Genomic DNA, 17,533 nt, shown 5'->3' on the forward strand with positions numbered 1-17,533 from the left:
GACACGCGTGGTATGGCTCACTGCGAAGCTTGTAGGGGTGGCTCGTCAAACGTATCACCCACGCAAGTCTCCGCAGGCACTTTACTTATCACCACTCCACTGCTAATGGGTTAGAAGTTTATACTATAACGCGGTGATTGTGTTCCGTCTCGCGAATGGTGTTTTTTTTACTGCGTCCCTGTATGCAAAGCGTTTTAACAACCCCCACCTAATTCCCCGTATCTCAATGGACTGCTCCGAAATTTTGTTCTTTCATAACCTTGCACTTTGGCCCAGTTCCAGAGCCCTGTCTGCCTGTTATTGATTGTTTTTTGTGTGTGTGTAGGATTTGAACAATATCGATAATAATTCGAATGTGCGCATTCGTAGCACATCTGTTAAGACGGCCTTTTACTGGTAGGAACCTCCTGGTTACACCAGCCCACAGGGGATTATTGTGTCCGTCCGTCCGTCGTGGATCCAAAAATGGGAGGGGTGGGGCTGGGTGGAGAGGGGAGGGTGGGGAGGGGAGGGGCTGGGTGGGGAGGGTGGGGAGGGGCTGGGTGGGGGGTGGGAGGGGTGGGGTTGGGTGGGGAGGGGCTGGTCACCCCGTGGTGCCCTTATAAAACTCAACGTTTAACCTACTCACGCCGGCTTGTGCCCGCCCTCACAGTCGGGCATATTTGCGGAATACACCACGCCGCCGTTGACCCTGGCCATTGACCGAGCAACCCAACGTTCCTACCAGCTCCCTCCGCAGGAATGTGTTTTAAGTCCGCGATAGGGGCCGTCCATAAATGACGTCACGCACCTGAGGGGGGGGGGAGTCAGACATTTGTGACGATCAGTTTAACACGTAGGCTCTCATTAACCTGATGAGTTAATGAGTTAATGATGACGTCACCCTGCTGCTGCTCTATATAAGAACGGGAGACACAGGAGAACCTCACCATTCTGGCGAATTGCCCGATGATGCTGGTTGCAATTACCAGCGAAACGTCGTACTCAAATTGTAAATGTTGTGGCTTCAACACACCGGTGGGCTAAAGCAGTGAACTATTTGTCTTTGTCAACGTGACACATTTTTACTGATTGGCCGTGTCGGGTGGTGGAGGGTTACGACACATTTATAAATAAACGCGATCTAAACCCAAAAACGTTGATTATGAATTTGTGACGATGTGTGACGAGGGGGGTTTGAGAAATGTGACGTCACATAAAAATGCGCAACTTTAAATAAAGATAGACAACACGTTCTACTTAATTAAATAGACTTTTTAATAAATATTCTTGGTTCTTTCGGTAAAAAAATATAAAACAATAAAATGAATTGTTTTATATTTTTATTCTTTTATTGTTTCCCTTCTACGTGATTTTACCTAAAGAACCAAGAATATGAATCCCTGCTGTCACGAAAGCTTTAAATAATTTTTTTAATAAATGTGTTCTCCTACAACATCAGAGTGCAGCGCCACATTAAATACGCACTACAATGACAATAGTTTAAAGCGATTTGAAGCATGTTTTATTTTTGGAGGGAGGGGGACAGAGCTTTGTGACGTCATATTTGAGGGGGGGGGTCTGACTTTTTGTGACGTCGTGTGACGAAGCGGGGGGGGGGGTCAAAAATCGTCCAAAATCGCGTGACGTCATTTATGGACGGCCCCTACGTAATGCAGCGAGATGAATTGCGGTGCTGTATTTCTCTGATCCCACGGTCCTGCTTTGGCCAACCCACACGAACCGGTCGCCGGGTTCGTAGCGCTGGACCGCTACACTACCGCTCCCCATCAAATACAAGCTCGCACAAAGACAAAGATCCCCCGCGTAGCCTTAACAGACTGTCGGGGCAAGTGCTGTTAAGCGAGCACCTATTGAAGATTCTAGATTTGAAGCTTTCGTGACTGCAAAGATTCATACGCTTAGGTTTTTTCGGAAAAGTCACGTAGGTCAAAAAAGTAATAATAATAAAATAATAATAAATGAAAATAACTTTATTAAATCACGACCTATTGAAGGCCGGCACGGCACACGAGGGGGTGGGTTGGCCAGGACCACGCGCGGCCGCCTTTGTCTCCCCAGTGGCGATGTTTTTTCACCCCCAGGTACTCATTTGAGGCTGAGTCAACTTAGAGGGAGGACCCAGGACCGGTTCAGATAATCGTCACTGGTGTTGGCCGTGAGCTACACTACCGCTCCCCATCATACATAGCACGCGCACACACGCCACGGAAAGCCCTTTAGCTAGTACGAAACTTGTAAACGCGTATATATTTTAATGACCCTATGTGACCTCGTGTGTTCATGCCTGGTATCAAGACAACTTTGCATATTGCTAATATAATTTTAAACTACCCACAAATGCGTTGGTCAGAATTATTTGAACATAAGAGCACCAACTTTTAAAAGTTACTTTAGTTTGAAGCTCGTCCGTCTATTTAGGTGAAGCACATGCTATGACCACAACTCCATTGTTTGGGTTCACCATACAGCCTTGTGGGCAAACGCACTTTTTCGTGTAAGTTTACATTCAATCAATTTAAAGTGTTTTGGCACTCCACTGCTGGATGAAGCCCTGCTTTAACGCCGTATATCGTCGAATTTGATTATTTTAACCGGTTCTGATGTTAACCGGTTTTGATAACTGTGGCAGGTGATTGAAAACTGGGAGCTGGGTTAACGTGCAGTACGCTCACCATTGCGCCACCGCTCCCCACATAAGATGTACGTACTATCGTTTACATAGCCAAACGTATTTACCCAGTGTTCTCAAGCTTATGCAATGTTTTATTTTATATGTATTATTTGTAGTTCACACATGTTACAAGTAAGATCTGTAACGTTTCACTTGGCATACTTCTTAGAGAAAGCTATTTGCTCGTGCGCTATTTTAACGATAGGCTAGGGGTTACGTTGGTATGGTGTGACTTAAGGCATAATACAGTACTGTACATGGATCCTAAGAACGACAATACTTTTCGGAATGTGCACAATGCGTACTTATTCGCCTCGAGTTATATACGCCTGCAATTGTCTAAGAAGATAAAGCAGTTGAACCTGTACAGCTGAAGAATACAGAGCAGTACATCTCTTTGAGTTACGACAACATGTCCTCACTCACCAGTTCAGAGTTTATAATTTTCCCTGAATCATAGCTCATTACTGGAAATGCAAAGCGATGTAATATGCAGTACTTCGTACAGATGTTTTCCTAGGGGCGCTGTTGTCATTTGATTTCCATAGCGTGAACATTTCTAAATCGGCATTTGACATACAAGCACGGTACTGCATTTTTATTTATAAACTGCTGCTCCCAGCAATGTTACTGAATGATACACAATTTCGACTTACAAGGTAAGAGAGCTGAGCGCAGTTACACACGCCTGCAATGGAGCACGTTCCCGGAAAGCATTGGTGCCTCTCAGATCTGCGAAATTCCCATACATAAGTGACTTGCAGGATTGCCAAGGAGATGGTGATACAAATGAATTTGCGAATGTTTGAGCAGATATTTCAATTCTGTCAACGTATGGTTATTGATGTGGGACACTCTTGTTTTCTTCCCACCTCCAAATACTAATTAAAAGGCGAATGGCTGATCAAGCCAATGCAGAAACCTCCTGGAAAAGTCGTGACTGAGGGAGGCTTTTAACACTAAATAAATACATTATCCACATCGCTTTGGCTTACCAGCATAATGGTTGCGTTAAAAACCGAATTCCTGAATTCTTCAAATAGAATTGTATCTAGGGAAGTAACACTATTTCAGTAGCGACCATTCTCTATCCACTGGTGAATGTTATTTTGCTGTAACCAGAGGTGCATCTAAAAATGTCCCAAAGGGGAGGCAGGTCTGAAAGGTAAACCTTTGTAAATAAGGTCTTACGTTAACAAATACACCATTTGATGTTTTTGTTTTGTCTTGTAAACATAAAAAGCACCTTTTGGATAATCAGATTGTAAAACATTTTCAATGCAAAGCCTTATTTGGTCAACCTATCTACCAACTTGGCATTGCATGTGATTGCTTTTAATAATGAAAAATATAAAGTCATCCAACATTCATGTGTACTATAGTGTATGTGTTCAATTCTTACACAAGATTGCATTTAAGGAAGCAATTACCTTCATTGAGCTGAACCATATATTCAAATACAAGTTCATTATAAAACAATATTTAACCAATATCAATTAACTGACGAGCATACAAATGATTATATAAACTATATTGAAAATGGGATCTGTAAGTACCCGCAAAATTGTGTATATGTACAACCTTTCATGTCAATGCACTGCTGGAGGACCCCGACACACCGGTGTGGGCTGGTGAGGGCTGGGAGCATATGGGAGCATTGAACAGTAAAACATATTTGCTACACTGCCTTCTGCTGCCCACTACCTATCCCCACAACGTATAATACATGTTAAGTCTCTTGGTCACTTCTGAGACTTGAATAAATTGTGCACATTTCAGGTGATTTGGTCACACATCTATACGAGTGCATAATAGCAATGTTTCAAAACAAGCCTAACTCGGGGTTGGTGCAACCATTTTTTATCTCCAGATTTGAAGCTTTCGTGACTGCAAGGATTCATACTCTTTGGTTTTTTCGGTAAAGTCACGCAGGTAAAAACAATTAAGTAAAATAAATGAAAACAACTAATTTAATCACGACGTTTCGGGCGCAACACAAGCGTCCTTCAGGTGAGGACAACGTAGCGAAAGCACAACCGCTTAAGTGTGTCTAAGAGATGGCTGTGGAATTATATAGTCGCGGGGGATCGAGGGAGGGGAGGGGCCATGGTGAGTGTGTGGGCGGGCTGTGGACTGGAAGGCAACGATGTGAGGAACGGGGAGGGCGCTGGGAGGCAACGCATGGAGTTCAAACTGAAGCTTTGTGATGCAGGGGGCAGAAGTAGATAAGAAAGCTAAGATTAAGCAGCCTTTTGTTATGCTGCCGGGGTGGAGTAATTTAGAAATGCGCAAGATGAAAACAACGTGTGGTAATGGTGATGGTAGTGTGTGAAGCTGGAGGTAGCAGACTGGGATATATGGATATGATTATGAAAATAAATCTAAACTGGCTGTCTAGGAGTAAACTGCATGGCAGTTAAAGTTTAACTTGGTTAATTACATCCTTCCAATGATTGCTCAATTTGAATCCATCATCTCGGTTGAAGTTATGTCTATGTTTGTATATCTGGAAAATTAGAATGGCGCAAGCTAAACTTGCACACTCAAAATAACGTGGCAATGGTGATGGTAGTGTGTAAAGCTGGGAGAAGACTGGGAATATGGATATGAAAATAAATATAAACTGGCTGTCTAGCAGTAAACTGCACATAGATAGGAAATAAAATAAAATATAATAAAACTGAATAAAATAAAAAAAATACAAATTGAAAATAATAAAAGCAAAAAACCCACGACGTTTCGATCGCAACACAAGCGGTCTTAATCAGGCGGAGTATACATGAGAAATCACACGCAAAATTTGATTCAGGAAGTTTTATTATAAATATATGCATATATAGCAAAGATAATTGTATGAAAGTATTCGAATATGGTGCAACATTCCACACTTATAGTTATAAATGTATTTACAACCCGTCAGAAGTAAAGCTACCCATAATGCAACAGTCTAGCAAAGCACCATCCTACACGTTTAATTAAATGATGCACAATACAAGATAACAAACATAATTTAAATGTAATTCAGATTGCTATACCGTGCAGTGCTTATACTTGTTGAATACTGTCCTGTACCATTTAAAATCATGACCAATTATAACTTCTCATTTGTGAAACTTGATGCAATATTCACTGCTTAATAACATAAACAATTTACCTTTTCGATCAGTACTATAATTATATTCTTCACATCCATAGGAATTAGATACATGCAAGTTGTAAAGTGGCTCACACTCCCAAGTCATCCAAAACTTTTAGTGCTGAAGTTTAAACTAATGACATGCTCACGTGAGGAATTTGTAAAACTCTGTGGTAGACTGCCAGATAAAAAAAAAACTACCTCCAGTACTTGCAATTTAATGTATGAAATCAAGTGGGACTTTTCACACGTCCAATCTCTTCTCTCTGCCTTCCTCCAGGAAATACAGTAAATCACCATAAGTGACATTTTACATTAGTTTATAATAACTAACGTAAAATAACAAAAAAATAAACGTCAAGTGTTTTAGGCAATCAGCCGCAGGGTTCCATAAAGGTAATGAAAATGGTAAGGCAGAATTTGAAATATTGTGATGTTTCACACTTTGCAAAACTCATTTTGCATTTTAAAAAAATAGTACCAATTACACTTACCATGCATTGTACATTATTATCTGAACGTCTCATATCTCTTTCAGTCTCAATATAATGTGGGTGGAATGTTTGGATCAAATTGGCAGTTTGAAGGGTAATTAACCTGTCAACTTCTATGTGCATATGTCAAGCGGTGTGCATATTTCTTTTTCACTCGGTTGTATTGGATAAGTCCAGCAATACAATGTCTAATTCACAGGGAATATTTCATAAAAAGATGTAAATTGACCAAATTAACCATTTTACATGACAGTATAACTCGATTAAAAGTGATATTTGCAATGTGTTGATTTATGCATGTTTGTTTTCGAGCATAAACGTGCCTTTTTCTCACATTAAGACAAACATTTTCCTAAAAAGCATACGTTATGTTAGGGCCAGTACTGTAAGTGCGCACCTGCTCAGGCTCAAATGACAGAGTGATGTGGCAATAAACACATCCAAATGCCTTCTCGGTGCTGAATCAGGTTCTCCTAGAGGAGGCCCGCAACAGATAACATTTGCCAATGATGTTATCCATAACCAGGACTTGAATCCAGGTCACGATATTGGTAGGAAAGCACACAAACAACTACACCACAGCTCCACTCACGCACATATACACAATTATGCATGTGCCTTCAGAGATCATTAGGATTGTCTGGTCGGCTTACAAATGATGAACAATGGAACTGTACATTACTCGAGAAAATGTGGTGCTCAAAGAGAGCTTTGGAAGGCTCTGCTGCCCAGCAGATGTGACTGGATGATGAACGGCCAGTCGTTAGTTCTGGAAGGACTCTGCTGCGTCAATGTCCTGCTCCTGCACAATTGTGGCACAGAGTGAAGAAAATACATCTGAATTAGATTGTCAAGAATCATCTGATTCAAACTTTCACATTTCACCCCAGCATATGCCCAATGTGTACCCATACTTTTTTACCCATGCAAAGCCCAGCTTACATTTAAGTCAACGTTCTCCAATCATATATAGACTTAATAACTGTAGACATTAGGACACCATTGAAGATGGTGAAGTCGGTCATAAAAATTGCTGATGAGGATAAGATAATTTACGGAGATGACTATTATGAGAGCAGAGGTTGGAGGTGCTCGGAAAGATGGCAATCATGACATTCTCGATCGTTAAAGTGCCACTGTACCTGGTTCAGTTTTTTAAACTCAACAAGCTGAAAAAAGACATGCTGCAGAACATGGCGGGCATCTTGTGCCTCTCTTGGCAGCTTGCTCGTCACACCCAAGATGTCACCGCACTTCCGAACATAGTACTCCAGATCGTCATCTGTGCCTGTTGCATAGATCACACAGTAAAGCACTTATGGCACATCACTGTTTTAGTTATGCAGACGCAGTCGTTAAGTTTCTGGTATAGTGTTTATTTATTTTACATTTAACCACATCTATTTCCTACCTTAAAAAAAACAAGTTTTAAACCATACGAGACTACACATGAACGTTTACTAGATTTTATACAGGACTGAATAGCCATTATTTGGGGATTTAAAGAAGCCTTGGGAAGAAAGTCTCTGCCATATAGGGCAAAGAAAATGTAAAACTTGTTGGTGCAAGTTCATTCCAGTGTCTTGGGGAATACACAATTTAAAAGGTTCAACATATGGCCTTCACAGTGATTACGTGAGATGCAGCGCTTACATTTATTGGTGAGCTGTGCTAGACGGACTTTCTCTGATGAAAATGCTTCATCCAGGTCAAAAAGTTCCAGTGGAGGAGGCCCCAGTTCCCGAAAATTAGGTGGAAACACCTGCATACAAATTGAATTAAACATCCTTTATGTTATAAGGTGAGAATTATTTTCAAACCAATTACATCCTTTGTAAAGGAGACAAAATTGGGATGTTACATTTGACTGCCAATGCCTTCAGTAAAAAAAAATTATCTTTAACAAAGATTTTTTAAGAATGAAGAAGTGTAGTAATGACCGAGAAGTAACAGTAACTTGTAAATTTCATGCAAACTGACTCGGAGAAATGCACACTTACCACTAGGCTACTGAGCAAACCTGAAAGGCTACGTCGGTGTAGTATGTCCACTCTCACATCCTGCTTTTATGCGATCTCAGATTAGTTCTAACTTTCTCAAGCTAAACATTTCTAAAATGTCCATACAAAATAAAGACTCCAATTCAAGGCTACACATCATAAACTGCATTACACTGGTGGTGATTTTGGGGCCATCATCAATCCCAAACTCAAGTTATCTCTCAACTTTCCAGGACCTCCTCTTACCTTCAACGGAAAAACCATCTGCATTTTACCACTTCCTTGCCTACCTATATCACCTGTTGACTTTACTGCAACTCTTATCTATGGCTCACCTCTAAACTCCAGATAAGCCAAATACCATTGCAATATTACTCAACCACAACGATAAACAAGACTACATCATCCCAATACTCCAATACATCTGTTGTGTAGTGCAGAACAACTCGGAGACCGAACTCCTAGTAAGGGCTTGCGCCGGTTTATCAACACAAGGGGTAACAATCCACACCAGAGGTAGGTATCCCTACTCGGTCCTTCACACGGCCCTCAGGCTCTATCTGTTCCTAGCCTTGGCTATCTCTTGGGCTCTCTCACTCGAGTCGGGACGGGGGATCAGCCAACACCGCCCGACCGAGGAGAACAGCACCCCATGTAACCTTAGCCGGCTCTTACAGACTTCTCCGAGCCCTACCGCTGGCTATATCTTCGGCTCTCCTACTCGTAGAACCCGGACGGGGGATCAGCCAACACCGTCCGGTCACGAGCAGGAAAGACCTCCTTTCAGACGATCTCCATCCTGGGCTCCCACAATGACCCCGCTCAAGTCACGGGGTCCCCCTTAAGTACCCCCTTACAATACCCGTGACATGACCTCATCCCACTACCCCCTGACGTCATCACCCTACGCCTCAACACATCCACTAACTCACAATCTAGTCTCTCATAAACTACAAAATACACTCACCATATTCAAGATCCTCTATGGACTCGGTCCATCTATCTCTCCCTTCTTATATAACTCCTTCACGTGCTCTCCTCTCATGTAACCACTCATGTAACCAAGGTTTTCTAAACGTTGCTCCTTCTCTGCTGCCCCTGTAGTTTGGTACTGCTTCCCACAGGCCAACTGCCTGTCCCAAGTTCAGGCTAAAGACCTCCTGTTTATGGCTGACTTCCCTTAAAAAGCATATTCATCCTTTTCCCTTATGACGGGCATCCCATTGTTCTATGCGCCATCTTAAGATGCGACCGCATTAATTACAATACAAATTTATTTTATGTATTTCCTACAAAAAACATTGAACACACTCTCATGCACTTAACAGGCAGTGATTAGCACTGATGAAAGCCAAAATTTTTACTCTTTGCATGGACTTGTACTTACAGCTGGCTGGAGGGGTGGCAGTGGGGTTTCGAACTGCGGCTGAATGAGCTGAAGTGATTCATGTTTAATGTTTAGCTGCTCATAAGCTCTGGAAAAAACAAAATGCATTGGGAATAATGGAGGCCATATGGTAACACACACTTTATGCTGGTATCAAATATGTTAAAAAGTAAACCTAATACAAAGCAAGCTGCAAAACTAAATTTGATTTTAATTTTTGGTGTCGTCACCAGTAGTTACTACAAAAGTCATAACACAAGAGAACCTGGTTTATTTCTAGCAGCTTCTGTAGAATCAATGCAGTGATGATAGCTGTTCTGGCATTGGAAAAGCATTAGATCTTTGACGCACCCACTCATCTGAACCCTGCTTCAGTTTTGAAGCTGGAATATGTGAAGACATTCTGCATTTACATCCAATGTGAATCTGTATGCTGCGTGACTTTCAAACAAGAGAAGGTAAATGTCACTGACTCAATAACTTTGGGCAGCGACGTCATGTCAAGGGAGAAGGTGTTGATGTCAAAGAGGGTGGTAAAATCGCGTGGAATCTCATCGCTCTCCTGCAGGCAGACACGCAGATTCTCAGCCAACTTTCCCGTATCGGGCAGCATGTTGTAGTCCGAGATCTGCAAAGAGAAGAACAGACAATTCCATTCCCGAAAGGGAATCCTCACTTTGCAAACGGAAAGTTCCATCTCGTGGCTAGGCTAGATATTGCAGCAAAGTATACCTTTAACAAGAGTTTGGAAGTAAGACTTTATAGTACTGACCCAAGGTGAACCTATTTTGAAATGCTCTATGTTGTAGTAATGCATTACTCTAGTACAGGTGCCTACAGTGGTTATATTATATGGGAAAATAATGTAATTGGTGAGTATGGTAGCTTACCACTTGTAAAAATAATACACTAATTATATTTAACTGTAAGATGGGCTCATGTCATCAGGAAAAAATTAAATCCATCCATATTTAAAGAGTTCTCTCATTCCTCGATAAAACATGGCATCATTGGAACCTCATTTGCCAGTAAAAAATATGATTATTGTTTTTTTACCCTTCTATCTGGCAACAAAACTGACACCTTTTTTCAAGGAGTCATGTTTGCATAGACCACAATACCTGCAGCCATAATGCAAACAAAAAACATAACTCTGATAATATATCCATCATCTGGTCCAACCCATGTGAGACTAGGCTCTAAGGAAAGCTGTCTCGGGTGTGGACCAATCAACTTCAAGGACAGTGCATATATTATCAGAGTTATGTTTTATGTTTGCATTATGGCCGCAGGTATTGTGGTCTATGCAAACATGACTCCTTGTAAAAAAGGTGTCAGTTTTGTTGCCAGATAGAAGGGTAAAAAAACAATTATCAAAACATGGCATCCTTATAACTGAGCTAAAATGAAGGAATTTGTTAAAACAAAGAATGGTGAAGCATTCGATGCAGTGCTGAGCACCCGTGAACCTCTGTTATACCGACTTAAAACTTTCGTGACTGCAGGAATTCATATTCGTGGTTCTTTCGGTAAAGTCACATAAATAGAAAACAAAAAATATACACAGACAGACACAATGCAACCGAGACGACGGTTTTAAACTCAGCAATCATTGGAAAGATGTCATCAACCACTTTGGGTCATGACTTGATTTGTGTTTTCTTGTCAACCTCTACTGTCAGCAGTGTGGTTGTGTGTAGCGAGGTGCAATGCCCCCCCCCATCTCTACCCCCCCATCTCTGCCTCTCTCTCCCCCTGTCTCTGCCCCCTTCCTCCACCCACCATTGTCTGCTCTTACGTTAACGCTGGCTGACTGGCTGCTCCGCCCATGCTGTTTGCGCTGCACAAGCTCTCCTCCGCCCAACTCCCCCTTTGTGTTGCTCCTACATTAGCGTGCTGCTTGCGCCGTTCGTGTTGCTTGCGCAGCTCTTTCCCTCGCCCAATCACTTTGGAACCCTTATAAGCAGCTACATTTGGAGGCATGCCCCCTCTTTTCTCTCCGCCTGATGAAGACCGCTTGTGTTGCGATCGAAACTTCGTGGGTTTTTTCCTTTTATTATTTGAAATGTATTCATTTTAATTAAAACATTTTATTTTATTTTACTATTTTAATTTTTATTGTGGGTTTTTTGCTTTTATTATTTTCAATTTATTATTTTGATTTGTATTATATTTTTATTATTTTAAAAAGTAATTTTATATATATTTTTAATTTACGTGACTTTACCAAAAGAACCAAGAATACTCTGTGAAACTCACAAAAAGATCCCCAATATAGCCTTAACATACTGTAACAGCAAGTGCTGTTAGGGAGCACCTATGAAGTCTGGCATGGCAAACAAGGGGTTGGTGGTCAGCACCATTCCCAGCCACCTGTCTCCCAAGTGGCGAAGTTTACACACCGCACCAGGTACTCATTTGGTGTTATGTCAACCTACAGGAGGCCCAGGACCGGTTGAGATAATCGTCACTGGTGATGGCCATGAGCATGAATGGAACCCGCGTTGCCGGGTTCGTAGCGCAGTGCGCTAACCACTACACGACCGCTCCCCACAACACACACACACAGTGGCACATACCTGAAGATAATATTGGACACAAAATAAACCATAGCAGAATTGTTTTTATATTATATTCATTCAAACCAATACACGAGGGTAGGGAATGCAGCTTGGACTTCAAAGGGCTGTCAAGGCAAGCTTCCTCTCCCTCAGAAACAAACAGAAATTTCAAGACCACCAGAGGAGAACACAGCCGATAATGCTGCACCCCATAGTAAGGAGGAAGGGTGGCTTGGTAATGTGGCAATGTGTGTGTGTGTAAGAATTACAAAAGTTCAGGAGCAATGAGCACCCCAACAAATGTTATACTAAATGAACATACACACACTCACATTATAAGTGCCACCATACCAGAGCTCTTAACCAAAGTTGGTCTGAGTTACTGCAGTCAAAACTGGTCTGCAAAACCTAGCCTCATTGCAGGCCTCGTTGTAAAGTCTATAATGCTTAATGAAAGCCTTTGGGTGAGCCAAAGTGGATGCCCTACAAATCTTAGGAATCGAAACTGAGGCTGCCAATGCCTAGGATGTGGAGACCACCCTTGTGGAATGAACCATGAAGGACATGGGAATCTGCCAAATTTATAAGAGGTGGGCAGGCGCAGCAGGCTGCTCACTGCTCCTCTGGAGTCTGCCAGAATTTAAGAGACAGGCTTTGACATTCCATGCACCCATGGGGATTGTGGTCAGCCTGCAAGGCACAAGCCACACCGCTCATGAGGATCAGCAGCCCTGTGTGGCCAGCAGAAAATCTAACATAGATTGCCTTTCCTGCCTTTTTAAATTTCCACCATCATCAAGTGATTCTGAAATTACATCTACAGCCACCAATAACTACTACATTTGCCTACAAAGAGGGCCCTGCAGTGTGAAAAAAAATAACGGCTTCATCCCCGTGCCGAAAAACTGTTGAGAAAATAGACAAAATACCAATAAAGTCAATATGCTTGAAGGAGCAGAGTAAAAATGTGTTCTACTCACTCACAATAGTGGGAAAAAAAGCTGAGCAGGTAGCAATGCGACATGGCTATCGCGAGATGGTGACATCGCAGTGCACTCCCATGGTCGTAGAAAATGTGTTTGTATTGGTCTTTGTGAACTGCGCTCCCCCCACCAGTGTACTGGTTGGAAAAAAAACTTTTTTAATCAATGTTTTTCTCCGCCAACATTTATATCATGTCCATTTCACTGCCACGATCTAAGCAACTAGTGCAACGTAGCGGTTTCTGTGTTAGTGGAGTATAATGTCAATACCTCTGGGTCCTCCGCATCAATTTGATTGAGTTGAACATCTTTCGTTGTGAGCCACTGCATCAAAACATCCTGTTAAAGGGTTTAAGTATTGAAAGAAACAGCAAAAATCATGAACACGTTATTTGATTTGCATGATCTATGCAGTAATATATTGAGAAGTCCTATGAATAGTGATTATGCACTGTTGATGGTTATAAACTTGTACTGGATCAGTCAAATGGATTCATAGGCATAATGGTATTTTTATAGTCAAATCACATTTTTTTATTCTGCAAAAACATTTGCAAGACCTCACTTGCAAATCAGACAATGCACCTTTTCTGCTTAAAGACGTGTACTTATTCTATTATTTCCCTTTGGCCCAACAAAGGTTGCAAGTGACAGTACTGTAAGTAGGCATATAACTATTTACCCCCCACAGCCTCGCCTCAGTAATTTGATGAAATTGTATGTTTCAAAGTAACAATTTAAGAATCAAATATTTTTCGTCTTATTTTTTAGCATCTTATCTACATATTTTCACATTTATACAGGTTGGTTTACTTTATACACCTAACCGTAAAGTCAAATTATTCTTATTTCATTGCATAAATCGTAAATAATTCTCACACACATGGTTTAATGCATATATCACAAGTGTAATGGCTTGGGTCATGCAGCAGGTGGCAGCATTGTAATCTGAAAGAGATTTGTCTTGTGAGCAATGCCATTCAATAAAATCCTGCCTTTGAGCGTTATCATCCATTATTATTGAACCCAAACACCTGCCAGGGGAGAGTGTTTACCAGAATCTTGTTGTTCTCCTCCTTGTCCAGGTACTGATCACTGAACATGTGACATGAGCCCAGTACAGCAAGCTTCCCTCCACTTTGCTGTTTGAAGAAAAACAAATTATGCAGGTTCAGTTTTTGTAATTATTTAAATGTCGATGCATGTCCAGGTAATATATATGTTGAAGTTAAGTTACAGCTTCGCAATTTTATTAAAATTATCGCTGGGACATTCATTAATATGATCAAACACTGCATTTATCAGGTATAGCAAATACGCTCATGAGACACCTATAGCTACTTCTACCATCTATTTCAATGTTATCAAAAATATATATATGTAATGGATGAGATAAACCAATCACGCTTGTGTTGCGCCCGAAACGTCGTGATTTATTTTATTTTCTACCCATGTGACTTTACCGAAAGAACCAAAGAGTATGGATTCCTGCAGTCACGAAAGCTTCAAATCAACAAAAGTGCTGGCTGGAAAACCATAATGTTCCAGCATGCACCGTTTTTCTGTTATTATGGGTTTCTCTCGTATGCAGGTATTATTATTTGATATTAGCCAAGCTCATCTGCTCAATAGTGTAGAAGTGGGGACTCCACAAATATGGTTGCAAAGGCAGACTTTGCAGTCGTGAGCATTGGTGACTATATTGAACTGTGCTGTTGAGTCCTAATAAGAACAAAACTGGTCTAATGTTCCGATTTAAAGCTTTCGTGACTGCAGGGATTCATCTTCTTGGTTCTTTCGGTAAAGTCACGTAAAAGGGAAGTAATAAAATAATAAAAATAAAACATAATAAAACAATTCTCACGACGTTTCGGCCACAACGCAAGCAGCCGTCCTCAGGTGAAAACCAGGTCCGTCGAGGCGACAGAGTCTGAATGAAACAGCACACGAGCTTGGAGCATATATATAAGCTGGGCGCATTGACAAAGGAATTTGCATATCAAAAGGAATTTAGCATATTTATGGGAAATGCAGGAATGTGATTAGTCCTGCATATGCATGTGCATTATGCAGGATTAACAGCATCAAAGGGAGCTGCAGTTACTGCTGCTGCTGAAATTACTGCTGCTGCTGCAGTTTCTGCTGCTGCTGCAGTTACTGCTGCTGCTGCAGTTGCTGCTGCACTTGCTGCTGCTGCTGCACTTGCTGCTGCTGCAGTTGCTGCCTTATCCATTTTAATATAACACTATGTATTATTCTACCCACCCTAATGTGTATCACACTGCTATATGTTTACTATACAATTACGACACCATACATTACTCTGCACACTGCACCATGCCAGTGAGTGGAACGCGGTCTGAAAGTCACCGTAAACGTGAACACAATCAGTTAAGATCCGAAATGGTTTATTACGTCCTTCCAATGATTGCTAAGCCAGAATCCATCTTCTCGGTTGAAATTGTCTCTGTGTTTGTATATGTGGATCGCCTCATGAACGAATCTCTCATGATAGCCAGATGGCTTGCAGAGAACCTCTGTCTTGGAGAAGTCAATGTCATGTGAGCCCACTGAATTGTAACAGTGATCTGCCACGGCTGAGGTGTTTGTCCTACCGTGTTTCAGGTCTGCCTTATGTTCACGGATGCGGTCCGAGACATGTCGTTTGGTTTCCCCAATGTAACTGCTACCACAGAGGAAACTTAGTTTGTAGACGCCAGGGTACTGTATGTCTGGAACCACATCTTTTACAGACGGGACCAGATCACGGATTTTATGTACTGTGTTGAATCGGACCTGGATCTTGTGTTTAATCAGGATTTTGGAGATCTTTTTTGTGACCCCAGCAATGTAGGGTAAGGTGATGGTCTTGAAAGGCTCCTGAACAGGATCCTTCTTGATGGTTGGAGTGATGGCTTTGCGGATTGTGTAGTCGGAGTAACCATTAGCCTTAAGAGCTTGGCGTACGTGTTTGAGTTCACTGGAAATGTGTTCATGGTCGGAGATGCATTGGGCTCTATGATATAGAGTCTTGATGAGGGAATTCTTCTGGGATGGATGGTGGTGGGAATCCGGTTTTAGATAAGCATCCGTGTGGGTGGCTTTCCTGTAGACAGAGTGGCTCATTGAACCATCAGGTCTCCTTTTGATTAGGACATCCAAAAAGGGTAGCTTGCCATCATTTTCGACTTCCATGGTGAATCTGATGGCTGGGTGTATGGAATTGATGTGGTCGAGAAATTGGTCTAGAGCAGGCCGGCCATGTGGCCAGATGACAAAAGTGTCGTCTACGTACCTCTTCCATAAGGTCGGGCGTAGAGTGGCAGTCTGGATGGCGTCCGTCTCAAATTTCTCCATGAAGATGTTGGCTACAACCGGAGATAGGGGGGAGCCCATTGGGGTGCCCTCAATTTGCTTGTAGAAGATTCCATTCCAGGTGAAGTATGTATTGGTTAAGCAGTGTCTCACCAGGGGGGGTACCCCAGCATTCAGTCCTTGATGAACCAAGTCTTCAATGATTGCGATGGTGTCAGGCACAGGCACCTTGGTGAACAAGGAAACCACATCAAAACTGACAAGCAGGTCGTCTGGGGACAGGGCAATCCCTTTGATTGTCGATACCAGGTCAGTAGAATTTAGTACTGCAGAGGTGGTTTTTCCAGTGAAAGGCCGTAGGATTTCGGACAAAAAAAAAAAAAGATCTCCAAAATCCTGATTAAACACAAGATCCAGGTCCGATTCAACACAGTACATAAAATCCGTGATCTGGTCCCGTCTGTAAAAGATGTGGTTCCAGACATACAGTACCCTGGCGTCTACAAACTAAGTTGCCTCTGTGGTAGCAGTTACATTGGGGAAACCAAACGACATGTCTCGGACCGCATCCGTGAACATAAGGCAGACCTGAAACACGGTAGGACAAACACCTCAGCCGTGGCAGATCACTGTTACAATTCAGTGGGCTCACATGACATTGACTTCTCCAAGACAGAGGTTCTCTGCAAGCCATCTGGCTATCATGAGAGATTCGTTCATGAGGCGATCCACATATACAAACACAGAGACAATTTCAACCGAGAAGATGGATTCTGGCTTAGCAATCATTGGAAGGACGTAATAAACCATTTCGGATCTTAACTGATTGTGTTCACGTTTACGGTGACTTTCAGACCGCGTTCCACTCACTGGCATGGTGCAGTGTGCAGAGTAATGTATGGTGTCGTAATTGTATAGTAAACATATAGCAGTGTGATACACATTAGGGTGGGTAGAATAATACATAGTGTTATATTAAAATG

General features: G+C 41.9%; 1 protein-coding gene across 1 annotated transcript in view; it reads right to left on the reverse strand.

Moving 5' to 3' along the window:
• Window positions 1-5,473: 5,473 nt before the first annotated feature.
• The window catches only part of IFT52 (intraflagellar transport 52), a 28,916-nt gene continuing 16,856 nt past the window's right edge, over window positions 5,474-17,533 (reverse strand). Inside the window, exons 8-14 of the mRNA XM_061562558.1 lie at window positions 14,291-14,377; window positions 13,506-13,574; window positions 10,165-10,319; window positions 9,692-9,779; window positions 7,958-8,066; window positions 7,447-7,592; window positions 5,474-7,106 (exon numbers count right to left, since the gene is read on the reverse strand). Of these exons, the coding sequence (XP_061418542.1) occupies window positions 7,068-7,106; window positions 7,447-7,592; window positions 7,958-8,066; window positions 9,692-9,779; window positions 10,165-10,319; window positions 13,506-13,574; window positions 14,291-14,377 (693 nt within the window). The 3' untranslated portion in view covers window positions 5,474-7,067. The remainder of the gene's footprint in view (window positions 7,107-7,446; window positions 7,593-7,957; window positions 8,067-9,691; window positions 9,780-10,164; window positions 10,320-13,505; window positions 13,575-14,290; window positions 14,378-17,533) is intronic.

Source organism: Lethenteron reissneri, chromosome 29 (assembly GCF_015708825.2).
Source record: "Lethenteron reissneri isolate LAM-NWPU_2019-01 chromosome 29, ASM1570882v1, whole genome shotgun sequence".
NCBI classification, from domain to species: domain Eukaryota; kingdom Metazoa; phylum Chordata; class Hyperoartia; order Petromyzontiformes; family Petromyzontidae; genus Lethenteron; species Lethenteron reissneri.